This window comes from Ambystoma mexicanum, chromosome 5p (genome assembly GCF_040938575.1).
Source record: "Ambystoma mexicanum isolate Mex_15411 chromosome 5p, UKY_AmexF1_1, whole genome shotgun sequence".
In the NCBI taxonomy this organism is placed as follows: Eukaryota; Metazoa; Chordata; class Amphibia; order Caudata; family Ambystomatidae; genus Ambystoma; species Ambystoma mexicanum.
The window spans coordinates 1110502618-1110530503 of NC_090930.1; the positions used below are offsets into that span (position 1 = coordinate 1110502618).

Below are 27886 nucleotides of genomic sequence, written 5' to 3' on the forward strand. Positions count from 1 at the left end.
GCAGGGACAGAAGGAATTCCATCATTGTGGAGGTGGGGCATCGATAGGGTCTATCCTGCGCTCCTTATACCATGCCTCAATCTTTCTCCGCCTGCATGTGTCTAATGATCTAGAAGATGGTCTGTGTGCAGCCAGTAACACTTCAAGCACCTCTTCTGAGAGGTCCCAGTCATACCTCATCCTCTCAAGAGCCACACATGTAGGGTGAGGGACTCTGGGTTCAAGTGGAGCACCTGACCTTCTGACTGGGATAGGAGTTCTCGCCTCAGCGGAAGCCGGAGAGGTGGGCAGATGGCCAATTCCTGGAGTTCATAGTATCATGTCCTTCTAGCACAGTCTGAGGTGATCAAAATCATGGTGACTCCAAACCTCCTCGACCTTGTTGTGGGAGAGGTGGCCTTTTTCCGGCCCTGTCACCGTTTCCCACATGGTCGATTACCGCCTATGCTGGAGGGGGGACGACGTCCCTCTTCCCGCTTACGCGTGCACTGCCTTATTACCCTCTCATTATTAACAAAGAATTATGCAACCAAGTCTTATTGAAACTCAGAGACTATTTTGTGACACACCAGACGCCATCTTTTACTAGGCCCGAAAATGATCTATAAACGCTTGGCTCTCCCTCTGCCCAGCGCCTCAAGCCGAAAGCTCAGGCCCCCACCACCTCCTGGCAGCTCCGCACAAGTCCTGTTCTCACGGAAGGCCAGCCATTCATTGTTGCAAGCAGCATTATCATCCCCGGACAAGTGATCTCGCTGTGCTGTGCGAGACCGGAGCAGGCCCCCACCCTTGTGAACATCCATCTCCACTAACCTGCCTGTGCAATCTCGGCCCCCAACCTGCTCAGTCATAACCTACTAGTACCAGACCCCTCTGCTCTTTGATACAGATACACATCTCACCCCTCCAGTGACCAAGAGATGAACACCCGCCTTAGCCCTGAATCACAGACGCCAATATATTTTTCCTAAAGCTAACACATGTCTATCTGTAACATGAGGCATCAGGTAGATCAAGGACCTCCAAGATGGGCACCTGGGTCGGGGCACAGGGTTTATGGGTGCCAAGGTGCAAAGGGTACAAATAGATATATTACCTGTTAGTGAACTCTGAAAGTATCCCTATTTGAGCCAGCGTTTATGATGGTCATTTGTCTCAAGCCCTCAGAGTCTGTTATTCTAGTCAAGATAGTCAGGGAAAAGTATCACTTTGCTGGCATGGCCTTCACCCTGCGGAGATGAGCCCAGCTGACCCACGTGCTGAGGAAGTGACACCCAAGCAACCGCCAATCCAACGTAGACAGCACGATATAAACTGTACTAATGTGTCTCACCAATTGTATTGTAGAATTATGTACCTATAGCTTGCAGTCATTAGTGACACTTTTTCATTTTATAATGTTTGGCAGAGCGCTCTCTCTTATACAACAAAAATGCATCCGCAGCGAGGAAGGTTTTGTGCAATCCCGGTTTGCGAATACCCAACTGCTCGCCGGGCAGGGCCACGACGGGTATGCCCCTAGTTGTGGATAGACAGCAAACAGAAGCTTTTGCAATACCACGGGCACGTGACTATTGATTGCAAGGGGAAGTAAAGGAGGGAAAGGGGAAGGTATGAGCAGATTAATTAAGGGGAACACGCAAGGATTGGGTTAAGAGTGATTGAACTGAGTGGTTGTTGAAAACAAAGCGCTTTTCTTTTTTCATGGTCATTAGGTTTTTATAAAAGATCATGGTGAAAAAATAAGAGGAGATACAGGAACCTAGCTCCGAAAGGGGGTGGAAGGAGGCGCCGCAAAACACTGTCCCGACCAGTGCTGGAAATAAGTGAGGAAAATTAATAAAAGTAGGAGCCTCGCATATTTAGTAGGCTCGGGAAAATTATTATCTTTACTATCCTATAACCTTTGTGGAGGTAGATCCAGGAGGGGCAGAGGTGATGTGAGTGTTGAGTGTGAGAGAAGGGAACCCAAGGTTTAATGATCCCATGTTTTATGTATTTGATGTGACAATGCACAAGTCATATTTTAAAGTAAACAACTGCAGACTATGATTTATATGTTAGAGTTTAAAGTGTCACGGTAGAAAGGAAGTAGGGCAGAAAGAGAAGGCCCTTTGACAAGCATGGGTCTAGACACGCCACTTTTACACATTAGTAACCACCTCCCCTTGTACAGTGATCGAATAAAGAAATATCATGGGCAGTGGGTGACAGAGTTAAAGGGGGAGGGGTCACCTCATATCTGGCCAGAAGAAGGGTCGTTTGACAAGGGGGTATTGGGCCATGTAGCAACGTACTTAATGGCAAAGTACAAAGGGAAACAACTCCAAAATAGACGAAAAGTGTTAAATTTGTGGAGGATGTTCAGGGAAACACCCCCTACAAATAAGCAGGAAAAGTAGAGCCCACTGCTGTGCCAAATGACGAAGGAGGAAGTCAGGGGAAAGAAAGGGAGGAGCCAAAGAAAATCTACCCATTACTTACAAGGCCCGCAGAAGGATATGCAGACCCAATGTATGTGCCAGGGGCAAGTGTGCCCGTAACACCGGTCACTGCATCACCTTCCTCCTATGTTCCCCATCAAACACAACTCTTGCCCCTGTAGGGCCCACAACTCGAGATTTTGAAATAGAGTTAACATCCACCCAGGCAGAACTGGCCCGATTATGAACACTGTGTTAAGCAACATTGCCCTTGTCAGGGGAAGGGGAACCGTCATTGCAACACCCACTAACGAGCACCTCTGCATTACAAGAAGGGGATTTCCTTTTTAGGAAAGACTGTACACCAATTGAAGCCGTACGGATAGAACAAGAAGGTGGGGTAGAAAGTGTGGGCTATGATACAGTAGGTTCAAACAAAGAGGAGGAATGTTGGAGTGACTTTGATGAAGGGGCAGTTGGAGGGGTTGCAACCAATCCGGTGGGCTACTCCGCAAGTAACTGCAACAGAAGAAGTGTGGGAGGGAAGGCTGTGGAGCAGGTTAGGAAGAATGGCATTGGCAAAAATGAAAGGAGTAAGGGAAAGACAAGATCAAAACTACAGATGCCCCTAACTCACAATGGAGCGGGGCAACCCCCTTATATGCCCTGGGCACTGATGGACAAGAACAATCTCCTCAAGGTACTTCCACCGCTTTCAGGGAGTACAGCAAAATTGATATAAGCATTTGAGAAGAATACTACGGTAGTCCCATTAGCAATTGGAGACATTAAAAGCCTTTTAATATCTGCAGTGGGAGATCAAGCAAACGCTGTGTGGGTGAAGGCGGCGTTTCCGGGAGTGACTATGGGAAATGACAGGCATGATGGGGCATCCTTCAACAATGTAAGGGTGCTAGCATACAATGCACTGCGGAGGACTTTCCCTGACACCCCAGATTTACACTCTGTAATACAATGCACTATGGGGGGGCGAGGAAGATGCTGCACAGTTCATTCTTCAGGTGGAGGAGCTGTGGGGGGCGGAGACGGGCACAACCTGGGACCAATCCACCTCCCTATTCTATTTCATCATTAAACGAGGCCTCCCAAAGGAGGTACAGAAGGTCCTTGATAAAATAGCTGGGATAGAAGCCACGGGGTGGCCAGAGATACAAAGCATCATAGTACACCACTACAGGAGGATCAAAGAAAGGGAGAAAGAAATAGCTCAGAGGAGATTAGTAGATGAGGCAAAGCTTGTGGAGAGTTAGTGAAGATCACGGCGGTAACTGCAGCGCCGCCCTCAGAACGGCAGGGAGAAGAAGGGGAGGGGCTGCTCGCGCTACAGGCTAGGATGGCAGATGCGTGGGTAGACAATGGCCAGGAGCAATGGGGTGGAGAGGAACGGTACATGGGACCCCAATCACAAGGATGACCGGCAAGAGGTAGAGGTGAGTATCGAGGGCAGCAAGGAGGAGGGGAAGGATATGGATATGGAGGACAAGGACAAAGGGGGGGGTGGGCCCTGACCATGTTGGTCGTGCAAAAGGTGGGGACACTTTGCAAGGGAATTTTGTATCCGTCCTGTGGCCAATTACCAGAATGCTCAGAGGTACGGCAACGAACAGCAGCATGGGCACCCACAACCAGGTAGCCCATGTGGACTCCCTTCTGGCCTCTATGAACCAGACGGGCAACACAATAGTATGCCCATACCAGGGTGCACTGCACAAAGACACCCCCCGCACTGTGTGCAGACACGCCCCCACTCGCCAAAATCAAATGACAAACACGCATGCAAATCCATTTGCCACTACAGCTAACGGCGCACCACCACCTTATCAGGGCACGTGTGTGCTGATTGAAAATGTTTCTCTCTGACCAGGAACAAATACTCACCCAGATTAGAACAGCCACAAAGAGCACTTCCGTGTCCAGTCCTATCTACTACCTTATGTCCAGACGTGTAACCACTGGTGGGGGCAAAGATAGGAAACAAACAGTTCATCTTTATGGTGGACTCAGGGGCCGAGAAATCATGCCTACGTGTAAGTGATTTCCCGTTATCTGGTAAAAATCTTGAGACGCAAGGATTCACTGGGGCTGTGGTCACGGTTCCGAAGACAGAAGTGTTAGATGTTAAAATCCAAGGAAAAACAGTCTGCGCACCTTTGCTCTATCATGAGAACTCACCTGTAAATTTAATGGGACGAGATCTACTAAGTAAACTTAATATGACCATCGAATTAACAGAGGGGTAATATGCTCCACCCCAGGCATGTGTTCCATACGAGCAATGCTACTAATACAAACAATAGCAAACGAAACAGCCATTCGAGGGGTACCAACAAATGCATATATGTTCATTTATGGCCTACAAGTATTGGCAAGAGTGGTGCCAGAGATCACACGTAAGGAGTGGAGAGTGCCTTCTGACTTTGTAGCTACCCCGAGATATTGCTTGGCACCGTTCTGTCTCTCGATCTGCAAGCGGTACAGGTTTCAGAAAAACGTATTGTGGCGATTCCCCTGGACATGCATAGCTGCGAGTGGCGGACAGTACTATGTATTGACCCAAACATACCACTGCGAGAATTGACGGATGAACTGTTCACTGACAATGACACTGACGGGGAAATAATAGTGGAAATATGCATGCCTTGTGACATAATGATACAAAACAGACGAGTAACAAACCCCCTCATGGCCATTGCCATTGCACCGCCATCTTTTTGTGATGAGGACTTACAGCTAATGCCAACAAATTTGTGGACCACAAACCCCCATGATGTAAGGTTATTGAAAGAAGTGACCCGAATAAGAATAAAACTTAAGCCCGGGGAAGTATTAACCAGAGTAAGACAGTACCATTTGTCCAGGGAAGCAGAGAAGGTGATACAAGACACAATACACGCATTATTACAACAGGGCATCATTGTCCCCTCCATCTCCCATGCAATAGTGCAATTTATCCAATTAAGAAAGCGAAAGGGGGGTCATGGCGTATGGTGCAAGTCCTCCACCCACTTAATGACGTTGTCCAAAAAGAGTTCCCTATTGTTCCAAACCCGGCATCCATTTTGTGCAGCATCCCAAAGCAGGCCACGTATTTCACAGTGTAGACCTGAAAAACACATTTTTCTCAGTACCACTTGCCCAAAAGTCCCAATACCTAACAGCTTTCACCCTGGGGGGGGGCGAGGTATGAACATTGTCGACTACCCCAGGGATACTGCGAAAGCCCAGGTATTTTCAACAGAATATTGCACGAAGACCTCAGCAACATTGCTGTTCAGAGCACCATCATTAAATATGTGGATGACCTCCTAGTGTGAAGCGAGGAGGAAGAAAGATGCAGGAAAGACTGTTACCCTACTCTCATTACAAGCTCACAAGGGGTACAAGGTAAATAAAAACAAACTGCAGTACTGTTTAGTGGAAGTATTGTATCTGGGCCAATTGATCTAAAGAGATGGTAAGAGAATACTACCCTACAGAGCAACCACAGTGCAAGCAGCAGCCAGACCCCACACAGTGAAAGACATGCAGAAGTTTCTCGGCATATGTAACTATTGCAGGGCATGGATTTTAGATTATGCTGCCTGTACGCGACCCCAAATGCAAGGACTAAAAGAAGCACAGAAAAATAACAGAGCAATAACATGGACACCTGAAATGTATACTGCTTTTACAACAGTAAAAGAGCTGATATACACAGCCCACGTCCAAGCCACACCTGATAATGAACAGGAATTGTTCCTATTCTCACATTCAAATGGAACACTGATGACTGCGGTACTGACACAAAAAACATCCGTCACAAACCACTGGCATACTACAGCGGTACCCTTGACCCAGTGATGCAGGGCCAATTTGCTTGCAAACAGGCTCTTGTAGCCGCTGCCTTCGCTACTGAAAAAAGTGCCACAATTGTGATGGATGCTCTATCACATTGTTTGTAGAACACCTCTTGTTTGCCATCCTTGAATGGTCCAAACCCACGCTCATGACACAGAGGGCTACATCATGTGAAATGATCATCTCAAGCCCAAACATCCATGTGATACGTTGCAAAACGGTCAACCCAGATACATTTCTCACAGAGCCATGTACAGTAGAGGATATACAGACACATGATTGTGCCACATATTTGGGAGAGAGGGACAATATTTCCAAAGCAAGTGAAAATGCATTGAGTGAGGGAGAGGTGTACTTAGGAGATGGATCGTCATCCATTTGCCCAGAGACTGGCGAAAAACATGTTGGGGCGGCAGTAGTAAGGTTGGACGAAGGAGAATATGAGGTACTGGTAGAGAAACGACTGCCCATGCACTATTCAGCCCAAGCAGCAGAATTGGTAGCATTAATTGAAGCGCTCAATGCAGCCAAAGGGTGTGCAGTAACAATATATTCTGATTCAGCATATGTAACCACCACAGTGGGGGGTTCGGGTCTGTATGGGTGCATGGTGTATGCTTGTGAGTTTGATCAAGGACCTCCAAGATGGGCACCTGAAAACCACAGGATTTATGGATGCCAAGGTGCAAAAAGTACAATGTAGATATATAACCTGTTAGTGAACTCTGAAATTATCCCTATTTGAGTCAGCGTTTATGATGGTCATTTGTCTCATGCTCTCAGAGTCTGTTATTCTAGTTTAGATAGTCATGGAAAAGTATCACTTTGCCGGCATGGCCTTCACATCGCAGAGATGAGCCCAAATGACCCACTTGTTGAGGGAGTGACACCCAAGCAACCGCCAATCCAACGTGGCCAACACCCAACGATATATACTGTACTAATGTGTCTCACCAATTGTATCGTAGAATTATGTACATATAGCTTGGCATCATCAGTGACGCGTTTCCAATTTATAATGTGCTGCCCTTGTAATGTTTGACAGAGCACTCTCCGGGCAGCAGAGTTCTCTGCGTGCACAATTTATCTTATATAAAACTTTGTTGTACTTGCAATCTATCTCCTGGTCTCATTCCCTAGTGGGGTGTGTCCATTATTCGACGTTTTGGATATTGTTTACCTCCTCAGAACCCTGTTACGCTCACCTGGTCTCTGCGGAGGTGTTGGGGCATGGTTGCAGCCCTCCCAGGAGTTAGATCACCCCCGTTCAGTCTTTCCCTCTGCGGATAAACTGTTAGCGGCAGCAATTGGTGACACTGCTCCTATATGGATATGAGAAAACGTAAGTGCACTGATCGTTGACTATTTTGCCTCTCAAGCCCTTCTACCCAAGGTGCGATTTCTGCGGGCATGTACGGCCCATAGGGCTCACCTGTTAATTATTGATGGTAAACTCTCCGTCCTGCTACCTCTGGCAGGGGCGCTTGCCGATGGGATCTAGTTCCTCCACTGATCCCTGTTATGTAACAGTCCAGTCCAGCTGCGACTATGCTTCTCCTCTTGTCTCTTTCCCTTTCCGTTTTCTCTTTGCCTCTTCTCATTTTCTGTCTTGGTATTATTGCTCTCAATATTGCTGTTAATTCCTGATTAACGTTTTCTCTTCTGTTGTCTTCCCAATAGATGGAAATGCAGCTCAAAAGCAGCTGTGGGGGCGCAGAAAGCGGACAGGAAGAAGATGGTTGAAACCGCATTGTCCGACAACAGGTGAGTGACGGTTTAAGGCAAAGCGTGAGGTTCGGTGGTAGCGCAACCTTAAACTGAATGTCTTATAATGTCTTTTAAGTGTCTAACCTTGCCTTTAGTTTTTACTTGCAGGTACTGCTGTCGCTGACTAAGCGTGTCGTGTTGCGGTGCCAAGATGAAGATTTCAGCGTACCAGAAGATTTGAAGATGAGCTGCGGTGCCAGGATGAAGATGTCAGCATTCCGGAAGGCTTGAAGATGAACTGCGATGTCAAGAAGATGATGTCAGTGTTCCGGAAATTTGGAGAAGAATATCAGGATCAACGAAGACGCGCACAGGTGAGAGTAGGTTCCCCAGTTGGTAAGTATGAAAGCAGGAAGCAGGATTTCCAAAAGGTAAGTTTAATCCCTGGCAGCGGTGAGCGTTACGCTGCATGGAAGTGCAGAATAACGCAAAGCATCTGCCTCGGGGATCGGAGCAGCTTATATAGCTGTGATCGTGGGCACGCCGACTAGGCCTGGCTTGCCTGCCACAAACTGCATCTCCTAGAGAGTCAGCATGGGCAAGGCAACCAAATAGCAATAGCACCCACACCCAAGAGTACATGTGGGGCTGCTTTAGTGATGGAAGTTCCAATGTTAAATGCACCTTGCACACAAAATGAGGTGTTATGTCCAAAATAAAAGCATGCTTGTCCCAAATAAATGTTCTTGCTTATTGTTATTCATGAGCCTGGTGCCAAAGGCGCCAGCACTGTGTCCATTCGGGGCCCCTGTGCATGTGGCCCTTTAATGTTTGCGTTCTTCGCCCGGTGACCATGACAACCCACAGGATGACTGTTATCAGTGGAAACACATAAGGGAGGTCCACCAGAAGACCAAATTACTTACCACTCAGTAATGTTCTTTCTGATGGATGTTCCTGGCACGGATTCCTCATCTATGAGATCCCTATCCCTGCGCAGCTATTCTCTGGAAACTTTCCCGCTGCCAGGAGGATCAGGACGGTTCCGTCTAATGCCTTTATACGCCTGTGCTGGATATGACCTCAGTTCCATCCTTTTCCCCTTGCACTCTGAAGCCAAGGTACCGCAGAACCAATGGTGTACTAGCTTCCCGCAAGATGGGCAGGTATGGAGGGCGATGAGGAATCCATGGCAGAAAAATCCATCAGAAAGAACATTATTGAGAGGCAAATAATTTGTTCTTCTAACAGATCAATTCCTGCCATGGATTCATCATCTATCATAGACTCCCAAACCAGTACGTACATCTGGAGGGGTGTGATGCTGGACATGCCTTATGGAGGGACAGGGCCTCCTAGTTCTTGTCCTACCACTTCTCTGCATTGCATGTGTTTTCCGTCACTGAGGTCCAGCCTGGACCTCTGGCAGTGCAGCTCTTCATGTTTTCCTTTTGGTGAACAACACCCATTGGATACCTTTATGGCACTCATGAGTGGGGGTACACCCTTGCATCCCTTATGTGTGTTTTTGGACCCTTGTGTGTTGTCCACACAGCAGGGTATGGGCTGGTGGCAGCTACATGCTGACTTGGCAGTGGCTCCGAGAGTCCTCCGTTTCTGGAGCACCCAGGCCCTGCCATAGGAATCAAAGGATTCCTGCAGGAAGGCAAGATGGCCCATGTGGCCTTGTGGTTTCTATTGCCTTTTACCTTGTTTCCCTTATGTCCTGCAAAGCCCTGACTCTGTTCCTTCCTCCTGACTGGCTGGCTGTTGGGTGGAAATACCATATATGGCTCTGGGGCTGCCTCCTGTCAGACTGACTGGAGCCTTCCCAGTGGCTGTGTGTTGTGGGTACACCCTAGGGGTAGGACCTGTATGCATGGAGTCTGAAGTGAACTCACAATCTGTGTAGTGGGTGTCTGGTTTCTGTGTGTGACACAATGACTGAGACAGCCTTGACTGAAACTGACATCAATGCAGTGTAGTGTAGTGTGCTGAAAGGGTGGGTACCTACCCCAATCCACATTCTTTGTTATGGGTATCTGGGTGGAGTGAATGGCCTGAATGCCTGTGAGGCCGATTGGCTGCCTGCCTGCATGAACGTCATTCTACGTGATTGGTTGACTGAGCCTGGCTCAGCCTCAGTGAATGGGAACCGATGTGTATAACAGAGGACTTCTCACTCACTGATTTGTTCAGAAGCTGAAGTCGAAGCTGTTCCTTGAAGTCCAGCTGCAGGAGAAGTCTGCTTTTGCATTTTTCGTGTAATCCAAAAGCTGCCATTTTCTTCCATGGACTGATTCAAATAGAACTTGCAAAGGAGACCTCTCCTCGAGGGACCATCGTGCAAACTGCTGCTCCTCATCCGACGTGCCCTGGAAGCCAGTCCTGTGTGCCTGCCATCCCGAGAAAGGGTCTTTGTGAGTCCTGAAGAGGAGTGCCCAGGCAGCAAGGAACCAAAAGCAAGTTTCATCTTCACAGGACTTCTACAATCTGAGAAATTGCCAACCAAAGGAGAGCACCCCGAAGAGTCAAACTGCTGCACTTCAGAAATATTTTGGTTCCATTTTTCAGCTTGGACTCAGCATCCCAGCGCCTCCTCCTACCAAACGGGGGCCCATCCTCAGAGGCAATCGTCGAGTGAAATCGAGAAACTCTGCCAATTTGCCTGCCACAGCACCAAAGATACTGTGACGAGAAAGAGCATCTTCTAGCCTCAGGGGTAGCCCAGGGGTCCCAGATTAGTCTTGGATCCTGTTCTGTGGCCTCTCAGGTAGTTTGGGGTGGTAGAACCTTTTAAAAGAAAGTATAAAGTTATTGAATATTATTGGACTGGGCTGTAAACGACATAAGTTACTCCCTAACTTTTCCATTGCAGTTTGACCAGGTGGTGGGTGGGGAAAACACTCACACAGAATCATGTATCTAGTCTAAAGAAAGCATTCTGCCACTGTTCATAACTAACCTGCCTTTCTTCTCCAATCTATGCTGTTACACCTCACTTAAGAATTCACCTGCCTATTTAAAACTGTCTGCAGTTAGTGCATCTATTACTGAATTTAGGTATTGTGTGTACCCCATAGAGTGTAAATATTTGCCATTCTTTGAATAAGTATTGCCAAGTACAAAGTGTTATTATTTAAATGTATATATATATATATATATATATATATATATATATATATATATATATATTACTGAACCTTAATTTATATAAAGAAGCTGTTTTATCACCTAACATAGTGTGTGGATATTCCTTTGTGGGGGCTTAGGGGAAACGCTGTACTTAAGAACCAGCCTGCATCATCTCCTGAAAGCTTAAGCCTGGCTGCTTATCCATTGCTACCAAATTTAGCGTCTTGGCTGGGGTGTTCTGTGCCTTTACCCTACCATATGGTGGGCAGAAGTAAAGGTACCCCCCTTCAGACTTTACATGGAGGGAGGAAGCAAGGACACCATCTAAACGAGAAAACTCTGGAGGACTGCCCTGCCATAACGGCCATCCTCCTGGCCCGCAAGGAAATCCAAGCAGTAATGCTTAGCTAACGTGTGGGGAGATGCCCACATAGCCGTCGGGCAGAGGTGTTAGTTACTCCTCTGGTAGAATGAGCAGAGACCCTCAGGCACATCAATAATCTACATGGACAGGGCCGGTTGGTCAAAGCCCTGCCAGCATGAGCACCAGCGTAACCAATGTAACCAACGAAAAGCTGGTCATCCCTGCCTAGCCTTTCTATGCACAAGAGACTTAGAACTTCAGAGCTTCTACCGTGTCCAGATGATGGAATTATTCCTCTGGCTTGGAAGGGAGAGGTGGAGGAAAGAAACACTGGAAAATGGCTCTTCATAGAGGGATGGAAATCCGACACCAACTTCGGCAGAAAGGACGGTCTCACTCTCCAAAGTCACCTTCTTTTTGAAAAAAAAAAGAACTAGGGAGGTAAAACAGACCATGCCTGGAGCTCACTCACCAGTCTCGCGCAAGTGGTGGCATCCAAGAAAACCACCTTAAGGGTGGGCAATCAAATAGAACAGGAATGAGGGGCTCAATCGGAGCGCCCATAAGAAATGTTAAAACTAAATTCAAATCCTACGCCGGAACCACAAATTGGCAGGGAGGAAACTCGTTACACAAACCCCTCAAGAACTGCAAAATAGATTGTGAAAAATTAGCCCTGTTCTGGGGAACTCTTGAACACAGAAATAGCAGCAAGGTAACCCTTCACAGGCATGCTTGGGCCAAGGAAAGCAGGAAATCCAACAAAGGGGACAGAGAACAGGATAAAGGATCCAGTTTCCTCTCCCAGCACCAAATCAAAAATGTACACGACCTGCAGGCATAGATGGATTTTGTAACAGGCCTAAGAGCTGAAAGGAGCACATTGAGGACGTCCTCTGACTAATGCCACTCCTTGTATCTCACCCTGTCAGTAGTCAAGCATGATGGTTCAGGCTGCTGAGGTTCAGATGGAGGACCCACTCCTACGATTGTGAGAGCAAGTCCAATCGCCTCGCAAGGCACCATGGAGGGCAGATGGACATGTCCAGCAACTTGGCACCAAAAAGATGCAGGAAGCCATGAGACATAAGAGGCGGAGGAAGGAAGCCGCTGGTAGACTATCATGGTTCTGGGAAAGTTTGACCATCTGCCTGACACTGGTGACTCTCCTTTGGGGGAGAGGGATAAGTTGGGGAGGCGAGTCTTCTCCGCCGTGTGTCCAGGACTGCCTCGATGAACTGGAGCTTCTGCGTTAGTGAGATGTGGGACTTCTGGAAGTTCAGGGAGAAGCCCAAACCATGAAGCAGGGAGACGGTTTCCTCGAACTGCATCAATACCTGCTCCGCAGCCCTTCCTCTGATCCATGAAAGGAAATACAATGGACACCAGATCTGAGGTGCACCGCCACCACTGCCATCAGCTCGGTGAATACCCTGGGCGCTGAGATGAAGCGAAAGGGGAGCACCTTGAACTGATAGGGAGTGTCCACGATGACAAATTTCAGGAACCGCCTGTGCTTCCGATGGATGGGCATGTTGAAATAAGCGTAAGCATCCTGAAGATCCAGTTACACCAACCAGTTCTGGAGTGGTAGAGCCTGGAGAATTTCTTTCAACGTCACCATCCTGAACTTTTCCTTCCTCAGGAAATACTTGAAGGCCCTGAGACCTAGGGTGCCATAAAATATCGAGAGTACCAGCCCGATCCTCTTTGTTCGGATGGCACCTCTTCCATTGCACCCTTTAATAACAGGGCCCTCAGTTCCCCTTAGAGCTCCTGTTTCAGATGTTGTGGAGGGGAGGAGGTGGTCTGTCCGAAGGTCTTTTCAGAAAGAGCGGACAGTAACCCCATCTGATGAGCGGCAAGGCCCATGCGTTGAAGGTTATCTTCTTCCACCTTTCCCAGTTCTCTGAGACTCTGCCTCCAACCAGAGGAATGTCTGGGGAGAACTGAAAGCAGCTTAGCGGGCACAGGCACCCCTGCTGCCGCAGTCTGGTGGCCCTTAAAGGAACCTGTGCCCATCCGGGATGCGAGAAACACCTCTGCCATTGCTTGGCTTGTGGCAGCTGTGCCTTCAGTCCAAACGGTACCTGTCCTCTGTAGCCCCTGCCTCTAGAGGAGAAGTGAAAGGATTGCTTGGCCAGCTGCTGCACATTTAGACACAGCAACATAGCAGCTAAGAGTCTTTACATTTTTCCAAAGAATCATCGAATTTCAGGGCAAAGAGGTGCTAATTGTCAAATGCCATTTCCAAAGGCTTGGCTTGGATGTTAGGCGAGAACCCCGAAAAATGTGGAGGTAAGCCAAACTCTGCAGCTCTATGGTCGTCCCCATGGTGTGTTAGGGAGAATTCTCTTATGAGGCTAATTTCCCAAACCTAGTGAGTCCCCCAGCATCTTTGCTGGATTTTTGGGGTTTGTTTTTTTCTCCTACTAAGAGTGAGACTCTTTTCCTCCCACTTTTATGCATGATTTGAGTGTCTTTGACTCCGTGTGTGCTTATGGGCTATGGGGTTTTCTTTCTACTCCATAGGGTATCATCTATTTTTTGTGTGTGTGTTACACAGCACCCTCAGTGCAGTAACACTGGGGTGTCATAGTGACCCCAAACATACACTCCATACCCTGGGACTGACTACTGTCTCCCAGGGCATGTAAAGTCACCACTGACATTACTACTCCTAAATTGTGAACAGAACCAGTACAAACCATCATATTGTGGAAGTAATGGAAGGGGTTAATTATATTGCCCCTGGGTCTGTTTTCAAGGGGGCACTGTCCAGTCTCCCCCCTCGTCGAGTTTCTGGCTGGTGGCAGTGGTTACCACGCGAAATATTCCACCGGAATATTCTCTATGGGATTTTTCCATTGATTTTAAACGCACCACTTTTTGGTGCAATGTTAAAGATACCGCCGGTTTATTTATTTAGTATTAAATCACCGGTTGGGTCTTTTTGCCAGAACTCTTTTCTAAAATGGCATTCGTGTCCGTCTCCGTAACTCCAACCAAGGTCTGGCCCTTTGTTCCACTTTTTGGCGGGCTTCTCCACAGAAGCCCTCCAAATGGTGCCACTCTGTCTGGGTTCCACAGGAAGGGTGGAGGGGGGGAATTGGCACCCTGGACTGCGTTGCCTTAGCAACCCAAGTCGCACTCTACTCTGATTGGCCCAGTGGTGAGCCGCTAGGCTCACTTTTTAATCGGGAACTCCGCGGCTGTTTTCATCCCTGTGCAGTGCAACGACTCCACGGTCCCTCCTCGGCGAGGTCTTCTCTTCCCCTGGTCGGAACCATGAACTTCAACCACTGCCAGGAACAACTGCCCCCACTGGAGCTTCCTTTCTCTTTAAGGTACTGTGTCCTGCCTGGCCTCCCTTTCTACAGATTGCTAAAGGTGACCCTTAAATCCTTGGCTTCTAAACTGGGTTGGCTCCAGGCCTTCTAACTATATCTTTTGAATCACCCCAACCTCTTTTGAACACTCTGCAAAGACTTTCAGTGCACTTTAAACCGTGTGATCCTGGGCACATTTCGCTTTGCTCCATTTAAAGTGGGCCTGGCCTATGAACTTTGGCTCTACAGTATAACCTGCCTTTCTCCCCTTGCTCTGAACTCTTAAAAGTGTTGGGAACTAATTTATTCTTATGCTCTGCTTTTTTCTCTCCCTTTAACTACATTATCAGAGTGCCATCTTGGTTAAGCGCTCACATCTGTTCTAACAAATAGTAGTGTTTTAACTATGACTTGTCTGATAACTATTAACGGAGGTGTGTATACTTTACCTGACTGTGTTTTAACTTACTTTTGATTGACAGTGCTAGTATATGCCATAAAGTGTGTTTTAAATACATAATTATATACTTTTTATACAAAGGTCTGGTCAGTGTTTGTTTGCTCTGCTGTGTTGTGGCCCTATTGTGTATACTCTGCATACTGCCCTACTCTTCTTGAGAGAAGTCTGACTGCTCAGCCACAGCTACCAGGTAAATCTGGGTGGTGCAGACTTCTACCAATTGGCTTTACTGCTTACTCCTGTAGTCTTAATCTTTTTGCAGTGTTCCCCAAGGGAACTGCACAGGATTCTGCCTAACACGGTGTACATGAACTTCAGTGTCCAGGCCCACCTGCAGCACTTGACAAGTCATCTCCTACCCATAATTAATTAAATCCAAAAAGCCATCTCTCACTTCTCCAGCCGGGAGGTGATTTGCGGCTTACGCTATTATCCTCCACAGCCCATGGGAGTATTTAGAGTAGGCGCAAGAGGCATTAATTGCCTTCAGGGCCATGCTCCCTGATACAAAGATGTTCTTTGCAAGGGAATCCATTTTCGTGGACTCCCAGTCTGTGGGAAGGTTAGAGGTGTATATGGACTGTCTGGAGCCCACCGTGGCAGGTTGGACCACCAACCCTCAGACGTAGGATGAGACAAAAGGAAGGGTAAGTCTCCCATGGCCGGATTGTACTTTTTCGTGAGCTTGGCATCCACAGCCAGGGTGGAACATGTTTTTTTTCCACAAGGTACCAATGGTGTCCAAAATGGTCACATTAAATGGTAATGCACGCTCTGTTTGCAGACCCTTATCCAGAATGTCCGTTAGCTCATAGTCCCTAAGGGCCTTGGCCTGGGTGCACAGACTCAAGGCCAGGATCACCTTTGCAACAGTTGGCCTGGTTTGTGAAATACACGACTCCCCCAACTCCCCTGCTCATTACCTCTATGCCAAAAGGGACCGGATCCCCTTCGCCATTGTAAATTGTCCTCATGGAGTCGAAGAACTTTGATCACAACTAGGGGACAAAAGAACACTGGCCCCCTGACAGGGTTGCCCCAATGAGGCCTCTCAGCGCCAACATAAGCTTTGAAGACGTCAAGGTCGAGCTCAAGAGCATAGAACCTGACACAGTCACCTTGGTGCCAAAGCCATCAAGCCCTACTGGTGCCTGACTCGAAGAGCTGGAGCATTTGCTCTTTAAAAGCCTCTCACTCTTCCCTCAGGGCCGGGCAGGGCTTGCTCCGCTCCTCCGAAGAGTCAGAGTCGTGTCTGCACCGAGGGTGTCTGTTCTTTTTATTGGAAGATGAATAGTGCGACCCACTTCGAAAGTGTGAGTGCTTCTTTGCGGTGTCTGGCCTTCTTCTGCGTGGGGCCTTTGGTGTCGGACCCAATGACTGAATGTGCCGCAGACTTCAAAGGAGGCCACCTGATCACCAACGTCGCAGATCGTTCCCTTATCAACTTTGCATTCATTTGCTGACAGGAACAGCACTGCTCGGCATCATGTTCCTTCCCATGACGCCACATGCAGATACCGTACGGGTCAGTGATTGACATCTCTGAGCCACAGTCGTGGCAGTCTTTGAATCCCAAAGCTTTAGGGTCAGACATATCGGCGACACATTGACAAAAAATCTTCTCACTGAAGAGAACCGTTCCGAAAACAGCATGCTGTGCATGCCGAAAAAAGGAACTGAGTTACGGGGTGCAGTGAAGCAATATATGTTCTGCCGACGTCACACCAGAGTCGAGGAGTGGCACAGAATTGTCAAGAGGAGTTGGCGGTCGAAGTCGAATTGTACTGCGCTCCTGACACAGCTAACGCTGGAAGGATATCCATCAAGCCAGAAATCCCCGGGAGAAGGCATTCCATTGAATTTACTGTTGCATTCCCAAATCAGTGGATGTGTTGAGGCTGTTCGCATTGTGAAGGTATTTTGCCAAATTCAAGAGCTCTGCCCCATCTGCTATTAAGTGAGGTTGGGGGTCTGGTCCAGCATCGATTGGGGCTCCAAGGATCCTCCTCCTCCGCTAGCTGCACTTCTTTGTAGAGGTCTTGGCTCCAAAGATGATCTACCGAATGGCTGCAGAAGTCCTCATTTTAGCCAGGATTTGAAATGTAATCACCACCAGGACCACCAATAGTAAGGATTTGCACCATTCAAACTGGCAATGGCTGTTCAATCATGACCATCTAACAGGCCAAACTTTCTGCCCAGCAACAGAGACAGTGTGGCTCGGATGTGCACTGGGTCCAGACAGATCCAGCCCACACATCTGGCCATAGACACAGACCGCCACGTTGCCTAGGAAAGCAGAGGCCTTGCCTCAGAAAGGGTTTTCCATAAATGGCAATTCAGCACCCGACAGGGCAGGAAGATGGCCCAACTGCAAAATGGCCAATGGACAGGTGAAAATTTCATGGCATGGCCATTTTTATGTAAATTGTACTTTTTATGATGGTAAAATGAAAAGTGCACAAGTAAAAAGTCTAAACCACGGTAGAAAAATATTCGCTGCCATCAGCCTATCCTGGACACATTACATTTGTAACCACAAAGCTACAAAAGAAATATAAAGATAGAAAGTATCCTAACCGCATGTCACTTAAAGGTGATGTGTGCAGTTTTAAAATGACAAGAAATCCACTAAGGGTGACGTAGGGCCTCATTATGAGTTTGCCGGTCCGGAAACAAGGGTGCCGGTGAGCTCACTGGCACCCTTGTTTCTGGACCAGAAAACTATGAATTTGCCTGTCGGGCGCAGCGGCCACGGTAGGCAGACTCTTCATGGAAGCGCTGGCATTGTTAGCAAAGGGGGTCAAGGTAGGCGAGAGAAGTTACAAAAATATTTTCTTTACTCTGGCACTATGGTGAATGGACTAAAGAAGATAAAAGCGTGTTTTCATGTCGATGTTAAAAAATTGCATTTCAAAAGCTCTACACTGCTGTCGTAGTTCCAAAACAAACATTTAGAAAAGTGATGGAAATGGAAATAATTTTACACTATGCGTCAAACAGCCCATGTTTTTATTTCTATTTGGTAGCACTGTGGATGAGAAACACACTTTACAATTGAGATAAATTAATAGTTAATCACCGTAGTGACAAGCATACTCTTAGTCCATAGTCCCCTTTCCTCCATACTGTATAGGGCGTCCCTCGCGAGGATCAGGATGTTAAGGAGAATTCTCACAAATGGTTGATTTCCCTTACCTAAAGAGCCCCCCAGCAGCTTTGCTGGATTTCTAGGATTTACTTTTTTCACCTGGTAAGAGTGTGAGCCTTTATTCCCACTCTTACATTTGTTTTGCTATGTGTATTTCTACTTTCTGTGTGATCTTGGGCACTGGAGCCTCACCTACTCCATATGCACCCCTTTTTGTGTGTGTTACACAGAACCTTCAGTGCAGTGACACAGGGTTGTCTTTGATACTTCCCACTGACTCAATTTTTCTGGGGCTGACTACTGTCCCCCAGAAACAGGTAAGGTTGCCATTAACTTTATATAGTCACTTTAAAACAGAAACCCAGTACACCCCATCTTACATGGAGTATTGGAAAGGGTTAACTCTTATCCCCTTTTGGCTGTACCTCTTGGGGCATTGTTTCGCTCCCTTAACATTAAGACTTGGCTGGTGGCAGTGGTATCTACCCTAACTTTCCTTCAGTGATTATCTTACATAACGTGGTAATGTTTTAGGCTATTATATTAGCCTTGAACATAAAACCCGCTTGACCATATATGTTTTATTTTGGGTCCGGCTGGGTTTAGCCGCCATTTCTTTTTGTTAAAATCTTTCTCGTGTTTTTCTCTGCGTGCCAAACCGGGGATGACTCCTTTGTTCGCGGTCTTTTTGCGGGCTTCTGCACAGAAGCCCACCTTAAGGCGCCTAATAGTCTAGGTAGGCAGGATGTGAGGGAGGGATCTTCGGGCCCCTGCCATGGATTCCCTTGGTAACCCAAGTCGCACTCTTGTCTGATTGGCTAAGGGGACTGGCCTTGCCAGGCCAGCCACCCTGCTGTGTGATTGACAGCCAGGCTGTATCAATGGGGGAAATCTGCATAAAAAGCAGGTCTCTGGGACTGGAAAGACAGAGTCGCCACTCGAACGAAAGAACCAACGAGGAACTGGAAGAAGAGGACCCCTACGACGACTGAACCGCCCGGTGAAGCCCTGCTGCAGGTCCGAATCTCAAAATCCGACGACAGAGAAGATCCTCCAGGAAACTTTTTCCCTTGAGACCAACCAGTTCGCCCAAACTACAAGCCAGGACACCTCCTTTGGTCGAATTCGCTGTACAGAGCTACAGTCGGCCGGATAGCCAGGAAGGTTGGACCCTGCTTGGGTTTTAAGGAGCGCTCCTTTTATTTGTTGTTTGGCGCTGCTGCTGGTTTCTTCCCTGGGTAGTGCAGGACCCTCTGGTCTTCCTACTTCTGATCAGTCTGACAGTCGCTTCAGCAACCGTGAGCCTGCAGGAACTACCAGGAACGTCTACCTCAGCTACAGCCCACTCTGTTTTAAGGTACTGTGCAAATCCGGTTGTGCGTTTCGCTCAGCCACGGTGAAAGTGTTTGAAATCTTCCTCCAATCCGAGGGCTTGTCCTTCTCTTCTCTTTGAACTATCTTTTCTACCAACCAACCTCGTCCAGAATCTGTGCCACGAACTTTACTGCGAACTACCCTGAACTGTGTGATCTTGAGCAAAAGACTTTTGACCTATTGACTTTGGCCCTAAGCCATTTCTAGCTGATCTCCTCACTGTAGTCTCTCTTGTTCAACTGCTCAGAATACTTACCTGTTGGTTTTGCCTAATTGCTGATAACTTTGTCTTTCCCTCCCTTCTAAATTGCTGGAGTGCCATTTTGCTCCCACTTCATGTTGTGAGCTTAACTTGTCTAGAATTTAAGGGAAGTGGTGTGAGGTATTTATGATTGTGATTTTGACTTCCTTAGAATAGTGAAATGTTATATAACTGTTCAGCAAATAAATATATATTCTTTTACTTAGAAACCTTGGGTCAGTGTTTGCCTGAATCATAGTAATTGCTGTCCTTTGTGTAACTATTTGTATTGCTCACTTACTCTTGAGATAAGTCTGGCTGCTCCGCCATTGCTACCACTATAACTGTGGAGTACAGGCTTGTACCAAAGGTGAAATTGTACTGTCACTTGTCTTAATTGTGTGTAGCGTTCCCAAAGGGTACTGCATATATTTCTGCCTAACACGGGAGACAATCATTTTTCACCAGAAAAATCTGCCCCTTTAAATTTAGAGGCGCGCGGGGTCGCAGCCCTGGGAGCACGGCCATGGGAGTATGCGCTCGCTTGACTCCGCCCACCGGCGCCACTCCTCAGTCCCCATTGACGCGTCCACAATTTTCAGCATTGCCTGATGACACCAGTATTATCTGGAGGGAACATTGTGGGACGTATGGAGGAAAGGGGAATATGGACTAAGAGTACATTACTTACTACGGTGAGTAACTATTAATTACTCTTACGTCCCGTCCCCTTTCCTCCATACTGTATGGGAGATTACAACCAAGTGTAGCCCCAGGGTGCAGAGGAGACCCTCCTTAGGAAACCAGGTTCTTAGAACTGCCTGTCCGAAAGCCACGTTTGACCTAGAGGCAGCATCCAAGCAGTAGTGATTACAAAAAGCTGAAGGGGTGGCCCAGGTAGCCGCCCTGCTGATGACCTGCATCAGCACATGCCTCTGGAACGCGATGGCCGTGGCCTTGGCCCTGACCGCATGGGCATGTAAGTTAGCTGGCACTGGTTTGTGCTGCGACTCATAGGCCTCCTTTATGGTTGCTACCATCCATCTTGCTATGGAAGCTTTGGAGGCCTGATAACCTGCAAAGTCCTTGGTCCTGTCCAGGTAGTATTTCTGTGCACGTCTGGCATCCAGACGGTGCAAGACCCTCTGAGGTTCATCCTTGGGGTCGGCAAATAAAGTTGGTAAGACTATTTCCTTGATGAGATGGAAGGAGGAAGTCACCTTGGGTAGGAACGCGGGGTGCGTTCGCAGGACGTCTTTGTGAAAGGTAGTGTAGGGTTCTGAAGCCACTAGAGCCTGGATCTCGCTGATTCTGAGAGCTGAGGTGAGGCTCACTAGAAGGGCTGTCTTCATGGTAACCAGTCTGATGTCTGCGGACGCCATTGGCTCAAATGGTTTGTGCTCCAAGGCGCATAAACACAACATTAAGGTCCCACACGGGGTGTGGTTTCTTTATAGGCAGGTGCGGCCAGTGGAGGCGCGCCACATGTCTCTTAACTACTGGGTTAGAGGAGGAGACAAGACCGTCCTTCGAGTTCCTGTAAGCCCCTATGGCTGCCTGATAGGTGCAGCATGTATCCACCTGTACACCCGAGTGGGCGTGGTGCGCCGAAAAAGAGAGCATGTCATCCAAAGTGCACTAGTGGAGGTCGATCGTTTGGGAGTCGGCACAATGACAGAATCTAGACCATTTACTCTTATAATCGCTCCTAGTAGCCTTGCTTTTAGCGCCCTGGATGATCTCTAGCATAGCCTGCGAGAGGCTCAAGTGTTTCAGCGGGACCTGCTCAGGAACCAAGCTGCGAGGGCTAGTTTGTGAGGCGCAGGGTGGAGAACCCTGCCCCCCTGCTCGGCTAGGAGAAAAGCTGGGCCCTGCGGTAGGTGAATCGGTGGTCTGTTTGAGAGGTTGAGTAGCTTGGAGAGCCACGGTCTCACTGGCCACCAAGATGCTATCAAGATGATGCTGAGGTGCCGAGATTCCTTTATCTTGCAGATCACCCTGTGGACCAGGGGTGTGGGCGGGCAGGCGTATGCGTCATGTCAGATCCACCTGGGAGAGCCCCAACCTGAGGATGATGTCCTCCGCTACTAGGTTGCTCAATTGCCACTCGTAATTGTCCGCCCCCAGTCTGCTCAGCCTGTACGCTTCCAGGTTGGATTCCCCCGGGAGGTGGACAGCCATGAGGTAGATGTTGTTCTCCAGAACCCATTCCCACATGCTGACTGCTAGGTTGCACGGCCAGGGGATCTGGTATCCCCCTGCCTGTTGGCATTGTCTGTCTGGATAAGGACTGTCTTGCCCTCGATGAGAGGGAGAAAAGTGTCAAGAGCCAGCCAGATGGCCTTCAATTCTAGCCGGTTGATGTGGGACTCCTGCTCCTGTCGAGTCCAGACCCCATGGACACTGAGATTGCCCAGGGTGGCTCCCCAGCCCTATAGGGAAGAGTCTGTAGTAACTGTGACCTGAGGGGTCGGCTGCCGGAAGGGCTTGCCCTGCAGCAGGTTGAAGTCTGCGGACCACCACGGAAGGTCCAAGTGGAGAGCGGGAGGAATGTTGACAGACTCCGCTTGGGAGCCCCTCTCCTGATTCCATGAGGCTGTGAAGTGCAGCTGTAATCGCCTCATCCTGAGTCTCGTGTGGGGTACGGCCAACAGGACCGCTGCCATGAGGTCCAATAGGTGTTGGTACCACCAGGCCGAGCTGACTGGCCTGGAGAGGAAGTGAGCTGTGGCTCTTTTGATGGCCGCGACGTTGTCCTCCGAGGGAAAGACTCTCATGGATCACATGTCCCAGATGAGGCCCAAGAAAGTCAAGGTCTGTGCGGGCTGCAGCTGAGACTTGAGATTGATGGGGAACCCCAGGTCTTGGAGCGTGTTCATTAGTGCGCAGGCGGTATAGAGGACCGCTTCCGGAGAGGTGGCCCGGATGAGCCAGTCGTCCAGGTATGGGTAGACGTGATGGCCCTGATCCCTGAGGAGGGCTGCCACTGCATTCATTAACCTGGTAAATACCCTCTGCGCTGGGTTGAGACCAAAGGGTAGCACCTTGTATTGGAAATGACAGCCCATGATCACGAAGCGCAGTAAGGAACGATGGGGCTGCCAAATCGGGAAATGTAGATAGGCGTCCTTCAGATCCAGGGAGCACATCCAGTCTCCCCTGTCCAGTGTTTCCGCAATAAGAACTGGCTTAACCATCTTGAATTTTTGCAGACAGAGGGAGAGATTGAGGGTGGAAAAGTCCAACACAACTCTCAGGCCAGCCTGGTTCTTCTTCTGTATGGTGAAAATCCTGGAATAGAAGCCCAAGCCTCGCTAGGAGGCTGGGACTTCTTCCACTGCCTGGCTCTCGATGAGCGACCGGATCTCCGCCAGCAGAGTTGCTGTCCCAATCTGTGGGAGAGGAGGGGAGGAGGGAAGAGAGGAAGGTACCGGTAGGCAGTACCCCGTGGAGACTACGGAGAGGATCCAGAAAAATTCTGGTGCCAAAATTGCACGTGAAAGGCAAGCCTGCCCCCCACTGGAGAGACGTGGACCCGAAGGGGTGTGTCATGCCATCTTTCCCTCTGAGGCTGTTGCGGAGAAGGGGGATTGGAAGAAACCTTCCCCTCCCCCCGTTTGTTGTTTCCTCTGATGCAGATTCTGAGAACGGTCAGGTTGCCTGGTCCTTGCCTGGTCCTTCGTTCTTGGCAGCCCCGGAACCTGCCAAACGCCCGCCCCTTGTCAGAGCGTTGCTGTGACGGGGTGTAGGCCCTGGGCGTGGCCTTCGTAAGAATAAAGACTTCACGGTTTGCAAGCTGTTCTTCTTATCCAACTCCTCATCCGTGGTGGAGTGGAAGAGGTCACTACCCACGAATGGAAGGTCCAGTATGCGTTCCTGGACATCTGGATTAAACTTAGTAGCCCAGAGCCAGGCCGTTCTTCTCTGGTTCGTGGCAATGCAGATGACCCGGCAAGAGGTATTGATGTGGGCCACTGTGGATATTCTGCGCTACCAGCTTGGCTTCTCCAAGGCCCACCTTGAAGCGCGCTTGGCTCTGGGCAAGAAGTTCTTGGAGGAAATCCGCAATCTCCCGCTAGAGCCTCTGGTTAATGGCTGCCATCATTGCATCCGAGTTGGCCTGACGCAGGGGCAGAGAGGCGTTGGAGTACATCTTTTTCCTGTATGCCTCCAAGACTTTCTCCTCCTGGCTAAGCAGTGTCGAGAACGAGGTGGCCGAGGACGACTGAGGCTCAGAATAGAGTGACACTGCAGCGATCATGGAAGAGTGCGGTTGAGGAAGCTCCAAAAGCAAGAGTGTATCCCCCTCTATTTGCCCCTACTTGGCATTAAGGCACTGATTGATAGGCTGGGCCGAGTGTGGTTGAGCCACCCCTCCTTGGTCAGGGCTACTACGTCTTTCTGCATCTGAATCCCCGTTTTGGAGGGGGGGGGGTCTTAGGGCGAGGACTTCTGCTAAGACCCCCTCCCCGGGCTGCTCTACCTCGGTTTGAGGAAGGACCAAATACTCTGCCTAACCTACAAGGTGTTCGTGGAAGGCCCTGGCTGCAGATGGCACGTCAGGGTCCTCCTCCTCATCTGTGTCCATCAGTGTGCTCGGAGGGTCCAGAACTGGTGGAGGAGTGCTGGGCACAGTGGGCTTTGGAGTGGAGACAGGAGCCGGTGGCTGCTGTGGTAGCATGTGTCTAACCGCCTGTGCTGTGTGAGGCAGGGAAGCCGGAATCAGAGGAGCCAGCTGGAGCAGCGGAGGCTGCGCTGGGGCCTTTGGCACAGGAGCCATAGGAGGAATGACTATGGGCACCAGTGAGGTGACCTGGGGGAGCGTGTGCCTGGTGGCATCCCGGAGGATGACCCCCATCTGGGGAGTTCGCATCAGCCCTAGGAACCTTTCGAAGAACCTGTCCTCGGAGGCTGTAGAGGAGGCAGGAGATATTGACGGAGTGGCCAACGGCTGCTGGGGCCAGGGTGCACATTGCCTGAAGTGCAGGGGAAACCTGCCCTGCGCTGCTGATGGACAAACTGTAGGCCACGTACCTGGTTGACACCAGTCTCACCTTGTGACTCGTTCCTCCACCCGCTCTGCCAGAGGGGTTATCGGGAAGAGCAGCCATCTTGTCTGGTGTGGCAGCCATTCTGTCAAGCCTCTCCTCCTACCTTCATTCTCTTTCCCCCTTCCCAACTCCCCTTCTCTCCTCATGCCCACAACCTTGGTCTCCACATCGACCCCCACCTCTCTCTTTCTCACCACATTTCGCTCACTGCTAGATATTGCTGCTTCCACCTCTACAACATCTGTAAAATTCATCCTCTCCTAACTTTTCACACTACTAAACGCCTAATCTCCTCCCTCATCTTCTCCAGACTCTTCTACTGTTCCACTCTCTTCTTTGGACGCCCCTCCTTACACCTCCCCCACTCAAATCCATCTACCACTCCGCTATCCACTCCCTCTGCCTTCTCTCACCTCACGACTCCATCTCCTCTTCCCTTGACTCACTAGGTTGGCTCCCTTTTCACTCCCAGCTTAACTTTAACTTCCTCTGTCTAGTTTTCAAATCCCTCTATTGTCTTGCCCCTCCCTATCTATTCTCCCTTCTCACTTTCTACACCCCTTCTCGTTCTGTCTGTTCTACGGATCTCTTCCTTCTCTCTCCTCCTCCTCCACCCTGTGCCGCTTCCAGCTTCCGCTCCTTCAACTTCTCGCTCCTTTCCATTGGAACCGCCTTCCCCTCCCCGTCCGTTCTATTACCTCCTACCCCTCATTTCGCACTTCTCTCAAATCCTACCTCTTCCATTCAACCACCTAGCATCTTTTGGCTTCCTCTCTCTCCACTGAATCCTCCTCCTTCTTCACCTTCTAACACCCCTCTCTCACTTTGGTCCCCCTCCAGATGCCCTTAACCTCACCAATAATGTAATTGTTCCTTGTACTGTTTTCTGGTTCGATTCAATGTCATGTATTGCTTGTTGTAATTGCTTGTTCCTCATGTAAAGCACTTTGGATTATAGCGCTATATAAATCTAAATAAATACAAATACAAGTCGTGGTGCCTGGCTCGCTGGAACCAGCCCCGTCCAAGACACTTAGTGTTGGAACATAAGGCCTATCCCGCACCTTAGGTCGTGACCTGGAAGGCATATTGCCCTTGGCAGGACTGCCGGTCGTGCTGCTTGAAGGCGCCCCCCTGGACATGATGCCGGTACTAGGGTGTAGCCCCTCAGGCGTAAACCCAGTAAAGGAACCTTGCGGTGCCACAGCACTGCCACCAGAAGGATCCGGAGACCCTTCAGCCCGGTAGCTGGAGTAGACTTGGTACATGCGCTGGTGTTAGAACCCAAAGGGTTCCTCCCGGTCGGGCGCTTCTTTTGGAAAGAGTCACCTTTACAGGGTGCAATGGTAAACAGAGGCCTTACCTTCGGCCTCTAGTGATGTCTGACAAAGTCCTTTTGGTCTTCCGGAGGTAACTTCTGGAGGAGCTTCCTCTACCTACCTAGCCTGTTCTTCAGTGCATGAGGTGTCACAGCATCGCACGCGGAACAACCTTCCCAGCCGTGGTCGGGGCCAAGGCAGCGGAGGCAAAGGGCATAGCGGTCGGATGTAGGGAAGAGTCCCTTGCAGGATGGAAACCTGCTGGAGCCCGCTGAAGTCAAGGAGGAGGAGCGTGGAGTCGGAGGACCAAGTATCTAATTAAAAAGAAACAGATAAAGATAGAAGAATATCCGGTTAAGAGCGCGTGCTATTACATGGTCTAAGCCAAACCAAGGAGCGCTGGTGAATTCGGCCCGTTCCCCTCGACGCGGAAAAGATGACTGAGGAGTAGCACCGGTGGGCGGAGTCAGGCGAGCGCATGCTCCCGGGGCCACGCCCCCACACGCCTCTAAATGTAAGGGGGAATAAGATTTTCTGGTGAAAAAAGGCTCCATCTCCCGCCCATCGCGAGTGACGCCCTGTAGGGTATGGAGGAAAGGGGACGGGACGTAAGAGTACTTAAAAGAATATGTTTTGTTATTAAGATGTAATAGCACGCCCTCATCAAGAGGGCCATGTAAGATCACTTCAAAACATGTTTCTTTTTTGGACTTTTCTAAACAACCCCAAAAGTCAATTATACTAACCTTCAATGCTCACACCTTCTGACCGAATTGTACTCACCTGCACCATGGCCATTAGTAAACGCCCCTTTTTGGTTGAACTCTTGCTTAGCCCCATTTGTTCCCCTTCTTCTTCAATACACAATCTGGCATATACATTTCATCCCATATTTTAATGTTTTCATCAATTATGGATGATGCTTCGTTTGGTTTGCGAGTGTACCAAAATGCTAGCATATGCAGAGAAAAATGTCACAAATCTGTGAATTGCTGGCTCACCTGCTCTTTGAACAACTGTCGTAGTACAATCATGCACTGTTGTATGACTTGCTGGTCATCCATGTCCTTAATGAAAGCCACAGCATCTCCAGTGACCACAGACATTAAAACAGCTTGCTTACACTGAACAAAAAGAACACATGCATTTGTTTTGGTTTACTGATTTACATTATAGAGCAAATCTTTTTCCAACCATGAAAAGCTACTGAACATTAGCATATACCCTCAAATGTTGCTAGTCCATAGGTTCCTTTGACATTATTATCTATTAGGAATATTGCTAGCTTGTGGCACAAACAGAAAATAACACATTACTTACCTTTGGCAACGTACTTTCCGATCAATTGGTTCTACCTCCTTGTTAAGAAAGATTGTCTTTTTGCTGCTTTCCCACCATACACATCTATGAAACCCCACACCTTTTCCTGTTTTGAAATTGAGACTCTTGGAGGTAGGTAAATACTTGTTATACT

At 48.9% G+C, this 27886-nt stretch overlaps 1 protein-coding gene across 2 annotated transcripts in view; it reads right to left on the reverse strand.

Moving 5' to 3' along the window:
* KDM1B (lysine demethylase 1B) overlaps positions 1–27886 on the reverse strand; it is a 1796634-nt gene that overhangs the window by 219487 nt on the left and 1549261 nt on the right. For both annotated transcript variants that reach the window (XM_069613586.1, XM_069613587.1), the window contains one exon: positions 27414–27536. In XM_069613586.1, coding sequence (XP_069469687.1) covers positions 27414–27536 — 123 coding nt within the window. The remainder of the gene's footprint in view (positions 1–27413; positions 27537–27886) is intronic.